Genomic DNA, 16,032 nt, shown 5'->3' with positions numbered 1-16,032 from the left:
GGGGGAATCTATGCCATACACTATGGGATGTAATGGCACATTTTCTTCATGTATTTTTGGAGCTCATATATATTGGGGGATCTAGAGTTGTATGGTTTTAGTCTGTTAGTAATCTCCACAGGCCAAGAAGTGACCTTCTTAAGGAGCCTATGGAGTTTTCTGATTTGTGAGTTGGTAGGATTGTATTCAACGGGGAGGCAGGTAGCTCGATCTAATAGTAAAGCCTTAAGCTTACCTGTGTAGTCATTATGATTGAGTATCACAGTGGTGTTCCCCTTATTCACTTTGGTGATAACTATTTCTTTGTTTTTCTTCAAAATTCCCATAGAGACTTGTATTCACTAATGGATATGTTGGTTTTTGGTGGTTTTGCTTTTGCAAGAACACAGGCTACATCCAATCTAATATTGTTGGCGATGTGGTTTGGAAGGTAGCGAATCCTGCGTTTAATCTGGATCATTAATTCCTCAGCCAGTAATTTCCTAGGAGCAATACTGAAGTTGTGACCACGTGACAGAGTGTTGAGTGCTTCAGGCTTCAAGATAACTGAAGAAAGGTTAACTACAGTGTTGGTTTGGACGTCGGGTTCTTTTTTAATTTATCAAACTTGTTGATATGTCGACTCCGTATTCGATCGAATTCTTTATCAACAAATTTGGATGCATGAGACTGCCCCAAATTTGGAAAACATATATCAGAAGAACTTCAGCCCAAAGGCCAAGAACACCTAATATAGCCCATCAGGAGGCACCATCAGGACTTTAGGAAAACGGTACCACGCTTCTTTTCTCATTTGTTGTTATGTAGTACTTGCGTGCACGTGTCTTTATCTTAAGTTCCCATGAAGATGGCAACGTGGTGTTGCTGATATATAGGAAAGTATATATTAAGGTTGATTTTATTTATATTTCTAGTGTACGCTGTCAATTCCTTAAGTATTTAGTTATCTTAATTTCGATGTTCAATTCTGCTGGATTTCCAGCCACATTGGAATCAAACGAAATGAGGCTGCAGATACAGCTGCTAAATCAGCTCATACTTTCTCCACATACTGTTTGACAGTTCCATATACAGACTACAGACAACTTATAAGATCAAAGCTAATTGCTCAGTGGGAGTTAACATGGCAAGAAGCATCAACAAACAAATTACATAACATTAAACCTGAAATTAAACATTGGCATTCTAGTCAACGTACAAAGAGAAGGGAGGAGGTTGTCCTTGCTAGGCTCCGAATAGGTCACAGTCACCTTACGCATCCTCATTTACTGAGAGCTGATGACCCTCCCATATGTGAAAAATGCAAGACGCGTCTCACTATTCATCATATTCTGGTAGATTGCCAAAAATTTACATGAGAGAAGAATGAAATTTTCACCTTTCTAACTAAGCCATATACACTCTGGGAAATGCTTGCAGACTCAGGCAAATTGCATGATGTTTTTAATTTTTTAGAAAGAATTAATTTGTACAAACACATTTGACCATAAATTTGTTTATATGTAAATACTTTTTTTGCTTAACTTAACTTTTATACATATATATTATTCATTAGGTTAAATCTGACCAATTATGTATTACCATATGCCTTGATCTTGTATATTTGTATCACCCTGCTGTAATTTTCTTAATATGTAAATACCATAATGCTAAACTTAAATTTTATGCATCAGTGCTGTATAATAATTCCTTTCTGACTCTTTAACTATTAGTATAATAATGTTTGTTGTAATCTTACTAGATGTAGACCCTGCTTTCCTTAACTTGTTTTGTATATACATATGTTAACCTATAGTTATCTATTTACGTACTGCTGAAATCTTTGCAGTAATTTTGTTTATATGTAGTAGATACTGCATCACTTAACATACATTTTGTGTATGCATCTTATTTACTACTTTATTTTTCGGATAATCATGTAGTGCTGTAGTACATCTTACCTATTTGTGTACTTTCTAGTAATTCTGTTAATATGTATTGCTTAATTCTGTTTATACTGCATTGCTAAATTTAATTTTCATCCATGCATATTGTATAATAATCCCTTTTTGCCTATTTTTATAATGCTATAAAGGCATCTATTATAATTTTATATATATGTTGATACTGCATTCCTTGGCTTAGTGTTTCATATATTATGTATTAACTTATATTGTTAACAATTTTTGCACTACTGTAATAACCTCTGACCTTGTGTGTTGCTGTGCCTCTGCAGCAGTTCTGTTTACCTAGAGATGCTGCTTTGTGAAACTAGATTCTTGTAGAGACATATTGTTTACAATTTTCTGTAAATGCTAATGTTGTAACCTTTAGTATGGCACAGTATGACCTTTGTAGTTTTTGTGACAAATAAACTATAAACCAATCTTTATAACAATGGATCCCTAACCTTGTCTCAAGATTAGGTATCCATTGTTATAAATACAGTTTTTTCATGAGTAGGATTTTGCATAATTTGTCAAGTCCTGCATGTACACACATATATATATTTTTTTTTAACCCCCCCCCCCCCATGAAATGTTGGAAGCTTAAAGCACGTAGTGTTATTGGTGTTTGGGATAAAGGATAGATAATCCAGAAACCATAGTCTAGGACCAAAAAAAAAAAAACTTTTCAAGCCAATTTCTCCTCTAATAAGCAAGATGGCTTCCTGAAACTGAGAAACAATTGCCTATCATCTAAAAACTTACTTCAACATCATACAACATTGGGTAGTAGAGATGCTATCCACTCATCTGACCAGGGTTGGCAGATATGAGATCTTAGCATAATTCATCAGGGGGTCTGCGCGGTTAGCCTAGTGGCTTTGCACTTTGCAACCATATGCCTGGGGAAGGAGTGTCCCAGGTTCGATTCCCATCGAAGACACGAGGAACTTGAGGATCCTCCTCAGGCATGGCCAAGTTAGCCAGTCTTGGGTGTGGGCAGTAGGAGTTTTTCTGCCAGTTTATCTGGTGTTTTTTTATCCCACAAGCAGGCAAACTGGACCTGTGAACATACACTTCTACAGCCAAAAATATACCCCCCCCCCCAGCAGCAGACTAAGTGACAGGTCAATTGGGAGTGGTACTAACAAGAAGTTGCATCTAAGTAACACGCAGACCCTGCATAGGAAGCGGGAATAACGTGTAGTGAAAGAAGAAGAAGCATAATTCATCAGGGGAATATATAATGTTAAGTAAAGTATCAAATAGGCTGAAGTGCAGAAAAAAATACAAAAATTTATATGTGGTCATTATGTAATAAAATTATTTGTAGGCTGTTTTATTTATTGGATCATTTAAAACAAAATAACTGATATCACTTTCATTTACTTAAATAAAAATTTATTTTTTATGATTTTTCAGAGTAATTTAACAATGCTTTGCAACAGCCACTCATAATGTGATTTTATTTTATTTATTAGGCTGTTAACATCAATTTCAAAACAAGAAAAAGAGTTTCATAAAATCATTCCATATATGATTATTGATTATGTGAATAAGATACAAGATGTCACTGTTCATTCATCAATAAAAGTAAGTTCTGAATCAATTCTGTATTTAATCTTATTTATTTATCATCATTTTAGTGTGTACCCTCAGAGAATGTGCAAGGTAATACTATAACTCTTCTTCTATAACATCGGGCATTTTCTGTCCTCTGCTATATGAAGTCCTCCATTCTATACTGTCTTTAGCTTTTCTGTGTTACTGAGTTTCAGCTGTCTCTTTAATCTCATCCCTACTAATGTCTCTTTGGTCTTCCTGGAAAGTGAGAGGAACTTTCTCTCTCTTTTTCCATTTATATACTCTTCCTCCTTCCATCCAGATATTATCTTTTACATACATTTTTGAGTGCTACTTCTTGCACTGTAACCTACCCATTGCACTTGGATTTTTTAATGGCAGTTGGTCATTCAGTTTCCAAACTGGCCTGACTAACTTACTAAGGTAAGTTAGTCAAGTTAGTAGTTTTAACGGTTGACCAAATTAATGTAACTTCAGCATGCCATGTAGATTGTAGTTCAGCTTGTTTCTTTATATATATGTGTATACTTGCAGATGATGACCTTAATGTGAAGGTTGAAACATCGAATGATTATTTTGGTTTATATTAAACTGAACTTTTACTCTAACACAGTAGTTGTTTCCATAATTTTTAAAGATGTACTAATTATTTTAAATATCTGGAGGCCTTTGGGATATACTTTCTGTTCTAGAAAATAGATGGAATGAAAAAAAGAAGAGTGCCAGGTTTGGTGAATTTGTAGATTGGACTCTGAATCAATGTTGGATACTTGTGTGTTTGGTCACAACCTTGTTAAAATGTGGAAGAATAGTGGGTCAAAGTTCAGTGCAACAGCACTCATATTATAATAAATTTTATTTAATCCTTTATCCAAGTGTAAGCAAACAAAGTTTGCGCCTGAAGTATCTTCAGGACTGAGGCAACTCGTGGTAAAGGTGGACTAAGCTCTCGTCGCTTGTCTTAATATCTTCCATAATGCAAAGCACATATCCTTGCAGAGCTATGCATTAAGGGAAGGGCCACTACCCTGTACTGGGTAGTGGTCCTTCTGCGAGGAGATACTAAGACAAGTGATGAGCGCTTAGTCCACCTTTACCACGAGTTGCCTCAGTCCTGAAGATACTTCAGGTTCTAACTTTGTTTGCTTATGCTTGGATTAAACAAAATTTATTATAGTCTAACCAAGTGGGAAAATAACTTCCAGCAGCACTCATGTTAGTTCTAGAATAGAAAGACAAAAAGCAGAAACAGTCTGTTTGCAAAATAGCAGTTCAAACTGAGTCTCCGAGAGAGTTTTTTTTTTTTTTTTTTTGATAATTCAACACAAGAGATTCAACATATACTACTTTAATACCAGATTGGCTTGGCAGAAAGTACAGGAGAAAAAAGAAATTTATCAATGTTGAATTTGAAGACCTGTGGAGGAGCGTGTTCTTCAGAAAAATACATACGAAGGAATTTCAGTAGATGGCATTAAAAGGAATGAATGAAGAAAAAATTTCTTCTATAAATTTGGAGGTTGAACTGTGATGGAATATTGAATGGCTTCTGCATGTTTTAACATATCTAGAATAGTGCTAATTCTGATGAACAGCAACTATGGAAATATTTTTCAGAAAATGCAAGCAGCATGGACTTGAACACATACCTGTTGTATAGTGATTTGTAATAGCATTTCACACATTAAACAACACCAAAAGAGGGGAAAAAATACATTTATTAAACTTAATAGAAAGCATTTCCATCATCCTCCCCTATCAACAGTATGGTGTTATTGCCGGCCTGGTTGGCCGAGTGGTTAGCATATCCGCTCTCCAGCCAAAAGGCTGCGGGTTTGAATCCCGCTGTGGGCATGGATGTTTGTGATTGTCTGTGAAAATAATAGTGTTGGTGGTCGGCAGTAGATTGTGAATCGAGTGGTGGAGACGGAGAGCTGTAGAGTAGGTGCCCTCCCTCGATGAGTCTTTGGACTCCTTGGATGTGTTATGTAATAATAATAATTATCAAAGCACGTGTCACAGCTTCCAACCTCTGTTCTACCCAGGCTTCCCTTTCAGCTGATTTGTCCTTTATTTGCCAGAAATTTCTGTTTATGATTACAGTGCTAAAAATATTAACAAATTGGTTTTTCTTCTCTTCTGCTCACATCCCTCTTAACAAACAGACCACAGTAATGTCATTACTATTTCCTATATCTGGAGCACCTCAGAAAATATAGCCAGAACACTAAAAAAAAAAAAAAAAAAAAATTGTACTGCTTTCAAACCTCATCTGAAACTGGCTACTCTTATCCCTTCTTCTAACAATCCACTCCCTCCCATCTCTGTTCCAGATGTTTACAAGGTTCCTTGTTCTCACAGATTATTTTATTATGGTCAAACTGGGAGATCTGCCACCATAACTATGATCAGTCTTGTCTAGCTGACCATGCTTTAGATACCTTGCACAGAATCAAATGGAAAAAAAAAACTATTATGCTTCTCCACAACAAATATAAACTTAGACTTTTCTTAGAATCATCAACAGACTGGTTGTATTACTTCCCAAGATTTGGAAGGCTTGAATTTTTAGGCCTCCCACCCAACAGCTAAGACTAGCCATTAGCACCCAGAGAGGGTGCATTTCATAGAACTTTAGGCTTTTAGTTTAATTTTTTCCCACATTGTATTGAGTGCTTTTTTTTGTGTGTGCTTTTACAATTTTGAGATTATTTCCCTGTTGATGTCTCTATGACAAAGACTATAGGTGTAACTTTTGTATTTAATTGTTTTTCCATTAAATCAAATAATAAGTATGTTAACCACCTTACCGGCCATTAAAGATCAAATACGCACCCTCAAAAGTTTTGTATCCATCATAAATTTCAATGTAATATCAATGGTATTACAATTTTAATATGCACTTCGCATCCATGGAAATGTGGACGTATATATAGGTCCTGGCCGGTAGCATGGTTAAACAGTAAACTAGACATTACACAACCCTATCTCTCACATCAGTTCTTATCCCAAATCATTCCGATATTATTTGCTGTGCAATTTTTACTCTTTTATACATTTTTCTTTGATTATTCTCACATATTTATCAGGAATTCCATAGCATTTTCTGTTTTCTGTTTCACTTTTAATCCTATTTGTCAATATTTTACAGAAAAATTTTGCTAGTATTAACAGTAGACTAATTCCCCTCCAATTTTCACATCTAGTGATATCTCCTTTCTTATAGTTAGGAATTATAGTTATCATTGGTTTTTTCCACTGTTGAGGTATCTTTTCAGATTAGTTGCAAATTATGAGCAGCAGTTTCTTTAGTTGTCTTGTCTTCAGCATTTCTGTTGCTAATCTTTGCTACATGCCTTTCCAATTTAAACTCCAACTAGTGTTTTTGCTTACACAACAGTCAATCTACTTAAATTATCTGTCATATCTCTACATCATCTTTATTTACCATTACCCTACTCTATTTTGCATCATCAGCAAACAACTATATATTTTTCATTTCATGTATATACATTTCATTTTCACATACATATCTTAACACATTTATGCTGGACTATGTTTCACATCTGTTATTCATATGGCAGTAACTCACTTGACTTTGTAACATGTTCCTTCCACTTCAGGTGGGCAGGCACATTTTTACATATTCAACAATATATATGATGTGTCAGTTTCAATTTTTTTTGGTAGCATTTTCAAGTAAAAGTAATATTTGTGAACTGTCTTCATGGTATACCTACACATTTAGAAATGTAAGAATACAAACAGGGGTGCTTAAGGGTCAAAGCTGTATAACTGAGAGGAGACCTCCACATAGCCTTTAAAGGAATGCGGAGAACCGACCAGGGCTTCTGACCTAATGTCCAATCCTCACCTTCTCATGGTGCACCCTGTTGGGTATCTACCTGGATACCGAACGAACAAGGATGAGCTGGCGATTTGGGATTTAACCAAATTGTATTCTTATTGGTTAAACCAAAATAAAAAATGATGGTACGACATGACAAAATTTCATGCCAGCTGCGGCGTCGCCCGGTTAAACAAGGCCCCCGTTGTTTTCGCCAGGGAACCAGGGCGAACAGCGAAAAGTCAGCTACTGGAACAAATCTGAAAACAAACCCCAACTCAACATCACCAGAGTTAAAGATCGGTACTATCAACATAAGAAGCCTGAATGGCAAAGAAATGGAGCTAGCTGAGGAATTAGATAAGTACCAGATCGACATAATAAGGGTGACTGAAACAAAAAAGACAAAAACTGGTGAGGTCTTTCTGAGCAATAAATACAAAATGTTATATTCAGGCAATGACAATCAAGGAAAAGAAGGAGTAGCCATAGTATTCAACACAAAATACGAGGCTAATCTTCTTGAATGGCAGTCAGTCTCAAGTAGAGTAATGTGGGCAAATATGAGAATGGGGAACTGGACAATGAGACTTATTTGTGCCTATGGTCACACAGAAGGCTCTACTAAGGTAGAAGTGGAGGAATTTTTTGAGGCTTTAGAAAAAGCATCTGACACAATGAAAAAGGAAAAGTTGGTCCTTGTTGGGGATCTAAATAGTAGAGTAGGAAATGATTGTCAGACATATAAAAATATTTTGGGAAAATTTGGAGAAAAGAGCAAAGCTAATAATAATAATGGCAAATATCTGTTGGATTTCTGCTGAGGTAATGGACTGGTTATTACTAACACCATGTTCCAACATAAAAATGTGCACAAATTCACATGGAGAGAAGAGGCAAGGAATAAGAAAAGTCTCATTGATTATGTTATTGTTGATAGTGATGTTTTCTCATTGGTGCAGGACACTAGAGTATATAGAGGATTTGAAATTGGAAATGATCACTATTTAGTCTTGAGCAGGATAAAATTGAATTGCATATTGAAAAGAGTAACATTTAAGAAAGTTTTAAAGCAAATAAAAGTTGAGCAGCTCTCAGATGTGAATTGTAGACTAAAATACACAGATTATTGAAGAAAAAATGAAAGAGTTTGAGAACAGGAATCAAACCTTGGAGATTCAGTGGCAAACTCTGAAGGAAACATTGATTGATTCTGCTAGAGAGGCATGTGATGAGGTTGTCTGCAAGGATAAAAAAATCAGAACTCCCTGGTGGACACAGGAAGTTAAAGAGGCAGTGAAAGAAAAGAAGAAAGCATATCAAAAGTTCCTGTCAAATAAGTCAGCTTGTTCTCTTAGAGAATACAGAGACAAATGCAAAAATGCTAAGCACTGTGTAAAACTAGCTAAACAAAAGTCATGGGAGGACTTTGGCAAGAATATAGAAAATAAATATCAAGAAGGTGGCAAAATATTCTGGAGGTTGTTGAAGAAGCTTAGGAATGGAGGAAAGAGTGCTGTAAAAGGAGTTAGAGATGATAAAGGTGACATGAAAACTGGAGAAAAAGATATCCTTGAAGTATGGAGTAATTACTTTGAAAAACTGCTAAATGAAACAAGCAGTGATGACAACGCAGTGGTAAAAAACACTGACCAGGCATGCAGTCAGGAATACTTATCCATACTTGAAGTAGAAAAAGCCATCAAAGGCTTGAAATGTGGAAAGGCAACAGGAGTAGATGATATTCGACCAGAAATGCTGAAGTGTGGTGGTATAAGAGTCTTACAGTGGCTGCACTGCATAGTTCAGAAAGCCTGGACAGAGGGACGAATTCCCGATGATTGGAGTAGAGCTCTCGTAGTACCCATATATAAAAAAGGGAAATAAAACTGATTGTGAGAATTATAGAGGTATTTCCCTACTGAGCGTTACTGGCAAGATCTATGCATGTATACTTGAGAAACAGTTGAGAAGAATTGTGGAAGAAAAGCTTGGTGAAGAACAAGCTGGATTCAGGCCAAATAGAGGCTGTCAGGATCAGATTTTCACTTTACGACAAATAGTCGAGAAAGCATGGGAATATAACAGATCTGTATTTAAGTTTTGTCGATTTGGAAAAGGCATATGACAAGGTGCCAAGAGAGAAGCTATTCAATACGCTACAGTTATATGGTGTCAATGGGGCATTATATCAAGCAATACTTAGTCTTTATTTGAGTTACAAGTCAGCAGTTAGAATTGAAGAATGTACAGGAAGATGGTTTAATATTAAATCTGGTGTCACACAAGGATGTACATTATCCCCTCTGTTATTCATTATCTACATGGATCAGATTATGAAGGAAAGTGGTATTAAACATGATATCAGAATTGGAGGTGTTAATGTCAGCTCTTTGCTTTATGCGGACAATGTTATACTTCTAAATAAATCCACTACAAGTTTGCAAGATTCTCTGACTAAATTGAATAATTGTTGTAATAGATATGGTAAGAAGGTCAGCATTAAAAAGACAAAGACAATGAAAATAGGTAGAGTTGTTGAAAATGTCAACTGTGTTGTGAACGGGGAACCTGTGGAACAAGTAAAACATTTCAGCTAGTTAGGTACGATTTTTACTGAATATGGTAAATTAAATATGGAAATAGACAACAGAATTAAGAAAGATGGTATGGTAAGAAGTCAATTGAATAAATTCATATGGAATAAGAGAGATATTAGTCGAAACACTAAATTGGCTGTATACAAGACAGTGTTCAAACCAGTTTTAACTTATGGATCTGAGAACTGGGTCAGAAGTAAAACCCTTGACCAAAGACTAGAGACCGCAGATATGAGAGTCCTGAAAAGGATTAGAGGCATGAACAGATGGCATCAATGGCAATTTCATATTAAAAATAAGGATATTAGGAAAGAACTTGACATTGTCAGCATCCATGAATGTGTTAGCAGGGCTAATCTCAGGTGGTATGGTCACTTAAATAGAATGGGAGAGAAAGATTAGCAAAACAAGTGTTCTCTGCCAGGTTGGCAGGAAAAAGACCCAGAGGAAGACTAAGATATAGATGTATTGATATGGTGAAAAGTGCATTAGAAGATAGAAATATAAGATCTGATAATGTTGAAGCCTTGACAAGTAACAGACTGATTTGGAGGAAAATTGTAGATAGGAAGTTAGTAACGATGTAATTTTTTTCATGTAGTACTATCATATCCTGTACACCCCTTGAGGGTACATGGCAGGAATTTGATGATGATGATGAGAATACAAACAATTATAGAATTTATTTTAAATACAATGAATTATTCAACCAGAAAGCAGAAGTATTTTACCTTCTCACATAACTTTGGTTTCTTTAGAAAGAACACTTAGTGAATCATCACATGCCTGATAGTGGCAAACCAGAAGTATGGGATAATTTTTTGCACCCCATCCCATCCCATAGTTGAGTACCAAATAACACAGTTTGTGTCATATCTGACATGAATGTGTTAACGTACAAATTAAATAGCAGCAGGCAGCCCTGCTGGCATTTTTTTTATAATGCCCATACAAAAAAGAGCACGAGACCTATAACACGATGTCATGTGTGGATAAAGAAATATGATGAGAAGTTTGTTCAGTATGTTTAGAGTTGGATAGCACGTGGGTGTTGACCACTGACTGCTCTTATTCTTATATGGTTAAAATACAGCAGAGGAATAGTAGTAGCCAGTTCACTGGAGCATTATCCATGAAAGAACCTATAGAAAAGGCATAATGCAGAAACAGAGTGCCTATGAGAAAGTGATTGAAGGGAGTTTGTGAGAGAGGGGTTACTCGGATTAATTGGATTACCCTCTTTTGTATGTCATCAAGAATTCTTAGGGAGAGTTTGGGTGCAACACCCCAAATGTGAGAACAGTATTCCAACATTGGTCACTTCTGAGACTTATAAAGGATTAGAAGTTGAGTAGGAGAGAAGTAATATTTTAAATAAAAAATGAACACATAGAGGCTGAAGAGGCTATTGATGTAATATATTTATGCTAGCTGGATGTGACAGTCAGCCCTAAGAAGGGGGAATACCTGATCTTGAAAGGATATTAGAGCATTATCAAAATAAGTAAGAGTGAAGTATCTTTCTTGTGGCAAAAAAAAAAAAAAACAGGACTGGATTTTAATAACATTGAAATTCAATGAATTATCTTTACACCACTTTATAACGGTGAGTAGATCAGTATTTATGGCATGCAACAAATGACCAGAGAGGAAGCTGGTAATACATTCACAAAGGACAGGTGGGATACCATAAGATAGTGGCTTGTTCAGAAGGCCTCAGTGCCAGGCATGATCAGATATTTCAAAGGTATCTGGGTGTCCTAATGGTTTTCTCCAGAACTTTCCATGGGCTGTGTTTGCAGTTGGGTAAGGTTAGTGAGGAAGGCTGCTATAGAACAAGAATGGTGGAATCTATATTGGTGACTGCTGATTAATTGGAAGGGTCTCTAGGTAATGAAGAAACTGGTTGTCAATGACTTTCTCTATTAGTTTCAGGAGCACTGTGGTGATAGTGATGAGACAATTGTTTTATGGCTGACTTTTATCTCTCTCTTTCTAGGTATAGGTTGAATAAAGGTTTGCTTCCATGCTGTTGGCTAGATGCCAGATAAATATGACAGGAGATACAGAATAGGTGTATATTCTGAAGCACAATTTTTGAGCATAACTGGAAGAATACCATCTGAATCAGGAGACTTATAGTATCAAAATTAATTAAGATTTTTCAGATATCCTTCTGGCAAAAGATCAGAGGAGGCATTCAGTGAGCAGTTTGTGGTAGAGCAGGAGGTCATTTGCCTTGGTCATCTGAACAAGAGTTGGAGGAAAAAACTGATGCCATGGTGAGAATACCATGATACCATCAGTATATGTATTGGAGGATACAGCAAAGGGCAGATGTTATGCCCAACAACCTTAACAAGGGAGCAGAAGGTTTGACTACTATTTGAAGAGAAGGCAACCTTATTACATTTCATTCATACGAAGTATGCTTTGGAATTGTTCATAACTTTTTTTACATGTGTTTTAGGCTGTAATAAGCCTGTGTTTGGATAAGAGTCAGGGGTTTTTGCAGTACACTAGAGGCCTTCTTTCCAATAAGATTACTTTGATTATTAGTTCAGTATAGATCTTTGGATTGGACGAGCCAAAACAGGAATCTTGCCATGTAAAAGAGATGTAAAAATTCCTGACGTTATTCCAGTTAGCACCATTGTGTAGTGCCATAGTGCACAAGGCTGAGATTATTTGGAAGGAGCAATCTGCAGAAAAGGTGACTTGGATAAGATTATGATCAGAGTCTCAAGTGGAGAGAAGATACACTCCACATTTGGAGAGAGAGCTGCTTAAGAAAAGATCCATAGCATTGGAAGAATGATGAGAATTGGATTGGCAGGTATTCTTGTTGGTAGGATAACTATTTTTGATTGATCCCAAAGAGTTTCCCTTCCAGCTTGATCTGTGAAGTCAGAAAAGGGGAGTTGGTTTGCATTATGAATGTTAATGTCTCCTAGGAAAATGATCTCACAGTTTGGATAATTATATTGTGAGATAACTAGCCTTAAAGAGCAGTATCTTTGTCAGAATTAGGAGAGCAGTAGAAGTAGCAAGTCAGGTTATAAAGTGAAATAAGGAAATACCGAGCTAGAGCAGATCAAAAAGTTGAAATTCTAAGTTGGATAACCTTTGGCAAGGGATATCTGTTCTGATTTGACAAAATCACACATTCCTCCCTTTTGATGCAACACACCATGCAAGATGCAGTTGAGATAGTGAAGTGGACTATAGTCATAGAGAATGCCATTTGGGATTGTTCATCATCATCAAATTCCTGACATGTACCCTCAAGGGGTGTACAAGATATGATAGTATAGTACTACATGAAAAATTTACATCATTACTAACTTCCTATCTACAATTTTCCTCCAAATCAGTCTGTTACCTGTCAAGACTCCAACATTATCAGATCTTATATTTCTATCGTCTAAGGCACTTTGTACCGTATCAATCCACCTATATCTTGGTCTTCCTCTGGGTTGTTTTCCTGCCAACCTGGAAGAGAACACTTGTTTTGCTAATCTTTCCTCGCCCATTCTGTATGGCAGGTAGTAGGTTTTTTGGTATATTTTTATTATTTTTGTATGTTGTTTTTGTTATTATTTTTACTTTCTTCTCCTAGATTCTGCTCCTCTATATACTACTCATTGATTTTTGTCTATCAGCCACATTTCATAAGAAGTTATCATAATATGATTTAGTGTAATTTCATTTTTAAATGAGCATTTCAATGCCCATCTCCAATGTCCCAGTGTGTTGTAAATAGTAATTAAATTCCTTACCCAGAAATATAATTAAGCTGTGGAGTATTTGTACAAGCAAATGGCTAAATTCTGCTAGTTGTGATGGATTATATAATTATTATGAATGTAATAATTAAAATATTTAACATGGTCTTGTATATTTATTATTATTATTATTTTTTTTTTTTAGCCTTATTTACTTTCAGGTATGTACAGACTGCTTGATATATGTGATGAGCATTCTATCACCATGTTAATGACAAATCTGAATCATGGAAGTAAAGAAATCTTCAAAACACTTCATGATGATTATAATAAATATCACCGCTACCGTGGAAGAGTATAGTAATTAAACTAGGATTGCGTATCTTCACCTGAAGAAAGACAACAAGAAATTAAATGCATCATATTGATGTAAATTACATCATTCTCTGTAAATTTTACACAAAAATAAACTCTTAAAAGAATTGATTTACTTCTTTTAAAAAGCTATCTCATAATAAGACATATTTAGTTTTTGCAGTTAAATTTCATAAACACTGAAATATTTCACTATGAAAATAATTTTTGGACCTAAATTCAGAAAAATTATTTGCATTATAAAATTGATTTATCTGTTTTTTTCATGCCATTTGTTGCACCTGGATGGCTGTTATCTTAAAAGAGTAGACTACTAGAAAGTTGCTTCCATGCTAGATTGCTTTCTACCACTTAAGAAAATGTCATAATCATCATCATCATCATCATCATCAAATTCCTGCCATGTACCCTCAAGGGGTGTACAGGATATAACAGTACTACATGAAAAAACTACATTATTACTAACTTTCTATCTACAATTTTCCTCCAACTCAGTCTGTTACTTGTCAAGACTCCAACATTATCAGATCTTATATTTCTATCGTCTAAGGCACTTTGTACCGTATCAATCCACCTATATCTTGGTCTTCCTCTGGGTCGTTTTCCTGCCAACCTTTCAGAGAACACTTGTTTTGCTAATCTTTCCTCGCCCATTCTATTTAAGTGACCATACCATCTGAGATTAGCTCTGCTAACGCATTCCTGGATGCTGACAATGTCAAGTTCTTTCCTAATACCCTCATTTTTAATATGATATTGCCATTGATGCCATCTGTTCACGCCTCTAATCTTTCTCAGGACTCTCATATCTGCGGTCTCTAGTCTTTGGTCAAGTGTTTTACTTCTGACCCAGCTCTCAGATCCATAAGTTAAAATTGGTTTGAACACAGTCTTGTATACAGCTAATTTAGTGTTCCGACTAATTTCTTTCTTATTCCATATGAATTTATTCAATTGACTTCCCACGATACCAGCTTTGCTGATTCTGTTGTCTATTTCTATATTTAGTTTACCATCTTCAGTAAAAATTGTGCCTAAGTAGCTGAAATGTTTTACTTGTTCCACAGGTTCTCCATTCACAACACAGTTGACATTTTCAATGATTCTGCCTATTTTCATTGTCTTTGTCTTTTTATTGCTGACCTTCATACCATATCTATTACAACAGCTATTTATTTAGAAGTATAACATCATCCACATAAAGCAAAGAGCTGACATTAACATCTCCAATTTTGATATCAGGTTTAATACCACATTCCTTCATAATGTGATCCATATAGATAATGAATAACAGAGGGGATAATGTACATCCCTGTCTCACACCAGATTTAACATTAAACCATCTTCCTGTACTTCCTTCAATTCTAACTGCTGACTCACAACTCAAATAAAGACTAAGTATTGCTTGATATAATGCCCCATTGACACCATATAACTGCAGCGTATTGAATAGCTTCTCTCTTGGCACCTTGTCATATGCCTTTTCCAAATCGACAAAACTTAAATACAGATCTTTGTTATATTCCCATGCTTTCTCGACTATTTGTCGTAAAGTGAAGATCTGATCCTGACAGCCTCTATTTGGCCTGAATCCAGCTTGTTCTTCACCAAGCTTTTCTTCCACAATTCTTCTCAACCGTTTCTCAAGTATACTTGCATAGATCTTGCCAGGAACACTCAGTAGGGAAATACCTCTGTAATTCTCACATTCAGTTTTATTTCCCTTTTTATATATGGGTACTATGAGAGCTCTACTCCAATCATCGGGAATTCGTCCCTCTGTCCAGGCTTTCTGAACTATGCAGTGCAGCCACTGTAAGACTCTTATACCACCATACTTCAGCATTTCTGGTCAAATATCATCTACTCCTGCTGCCTTTCCACATTTCAAGCCTTTGATGGCTTTTTCTACTTCAAGTATGGATATGTATTCCTGACTGCATGCCTGGTCAGTGTTTTTTTATCACTGTGCTGTC

The 16,032-nt window shown here is 35.8% G+C and overlaps 1 protein-coding gene across 4 annotated transcripts in view; it reads left to right on the top strand.

Annotated features, from left to right (window-relative positions):
- LOC150093914 (unhealthy ribosome biogenesis protein 2 homolog) overlaps positions 1-14,132 on the top strand; it is a 393,653-nt gene extending 379,521 nt beyond the window's left edge. For all 4 annotated transcript variants that reach the window (XM_090412865.1, XM_090412866.1, XM_090412867.1 and 1 more), the window contains 2 exons: positions 3,407-3,518; positions 13,887-14,132. In XM_090412865.1, coding sequence (XP_090268991.1) covers positions 3,407-3,518; positions 13,887-14,042 — 268 coding nt within the window. In that variant the 3' untranslated portion in view covers positions 14,043-14,132. The remainder of the gene's footprint in view (positions 1-3,406; positions 3,519-13,886) is intronic.
- The last annotated feature ends 1,900 nt before the right edge of the window (positions 14,133-16,032 follow it).

This window comes from Typopeltis vanoorti, chromosome 23 (assembly GCF_054136105.1).
Source record: "Typopeltis vanoorti isolate ZY-2024b chromosome 23, IOZ_Tvanoo_1.0, whole genome shotgun sequence".
NCBI lineage: Eukaryota > Metazoa > Arthropoda > Arachnida > Uropygi > Thelyphonidae > Typopeltis > Typopeltis vanoorti.
Note: the sequence above shows the minus strand (reverse complement) of the source record. Positions and strands in the feature narration are given on the sequence as shown.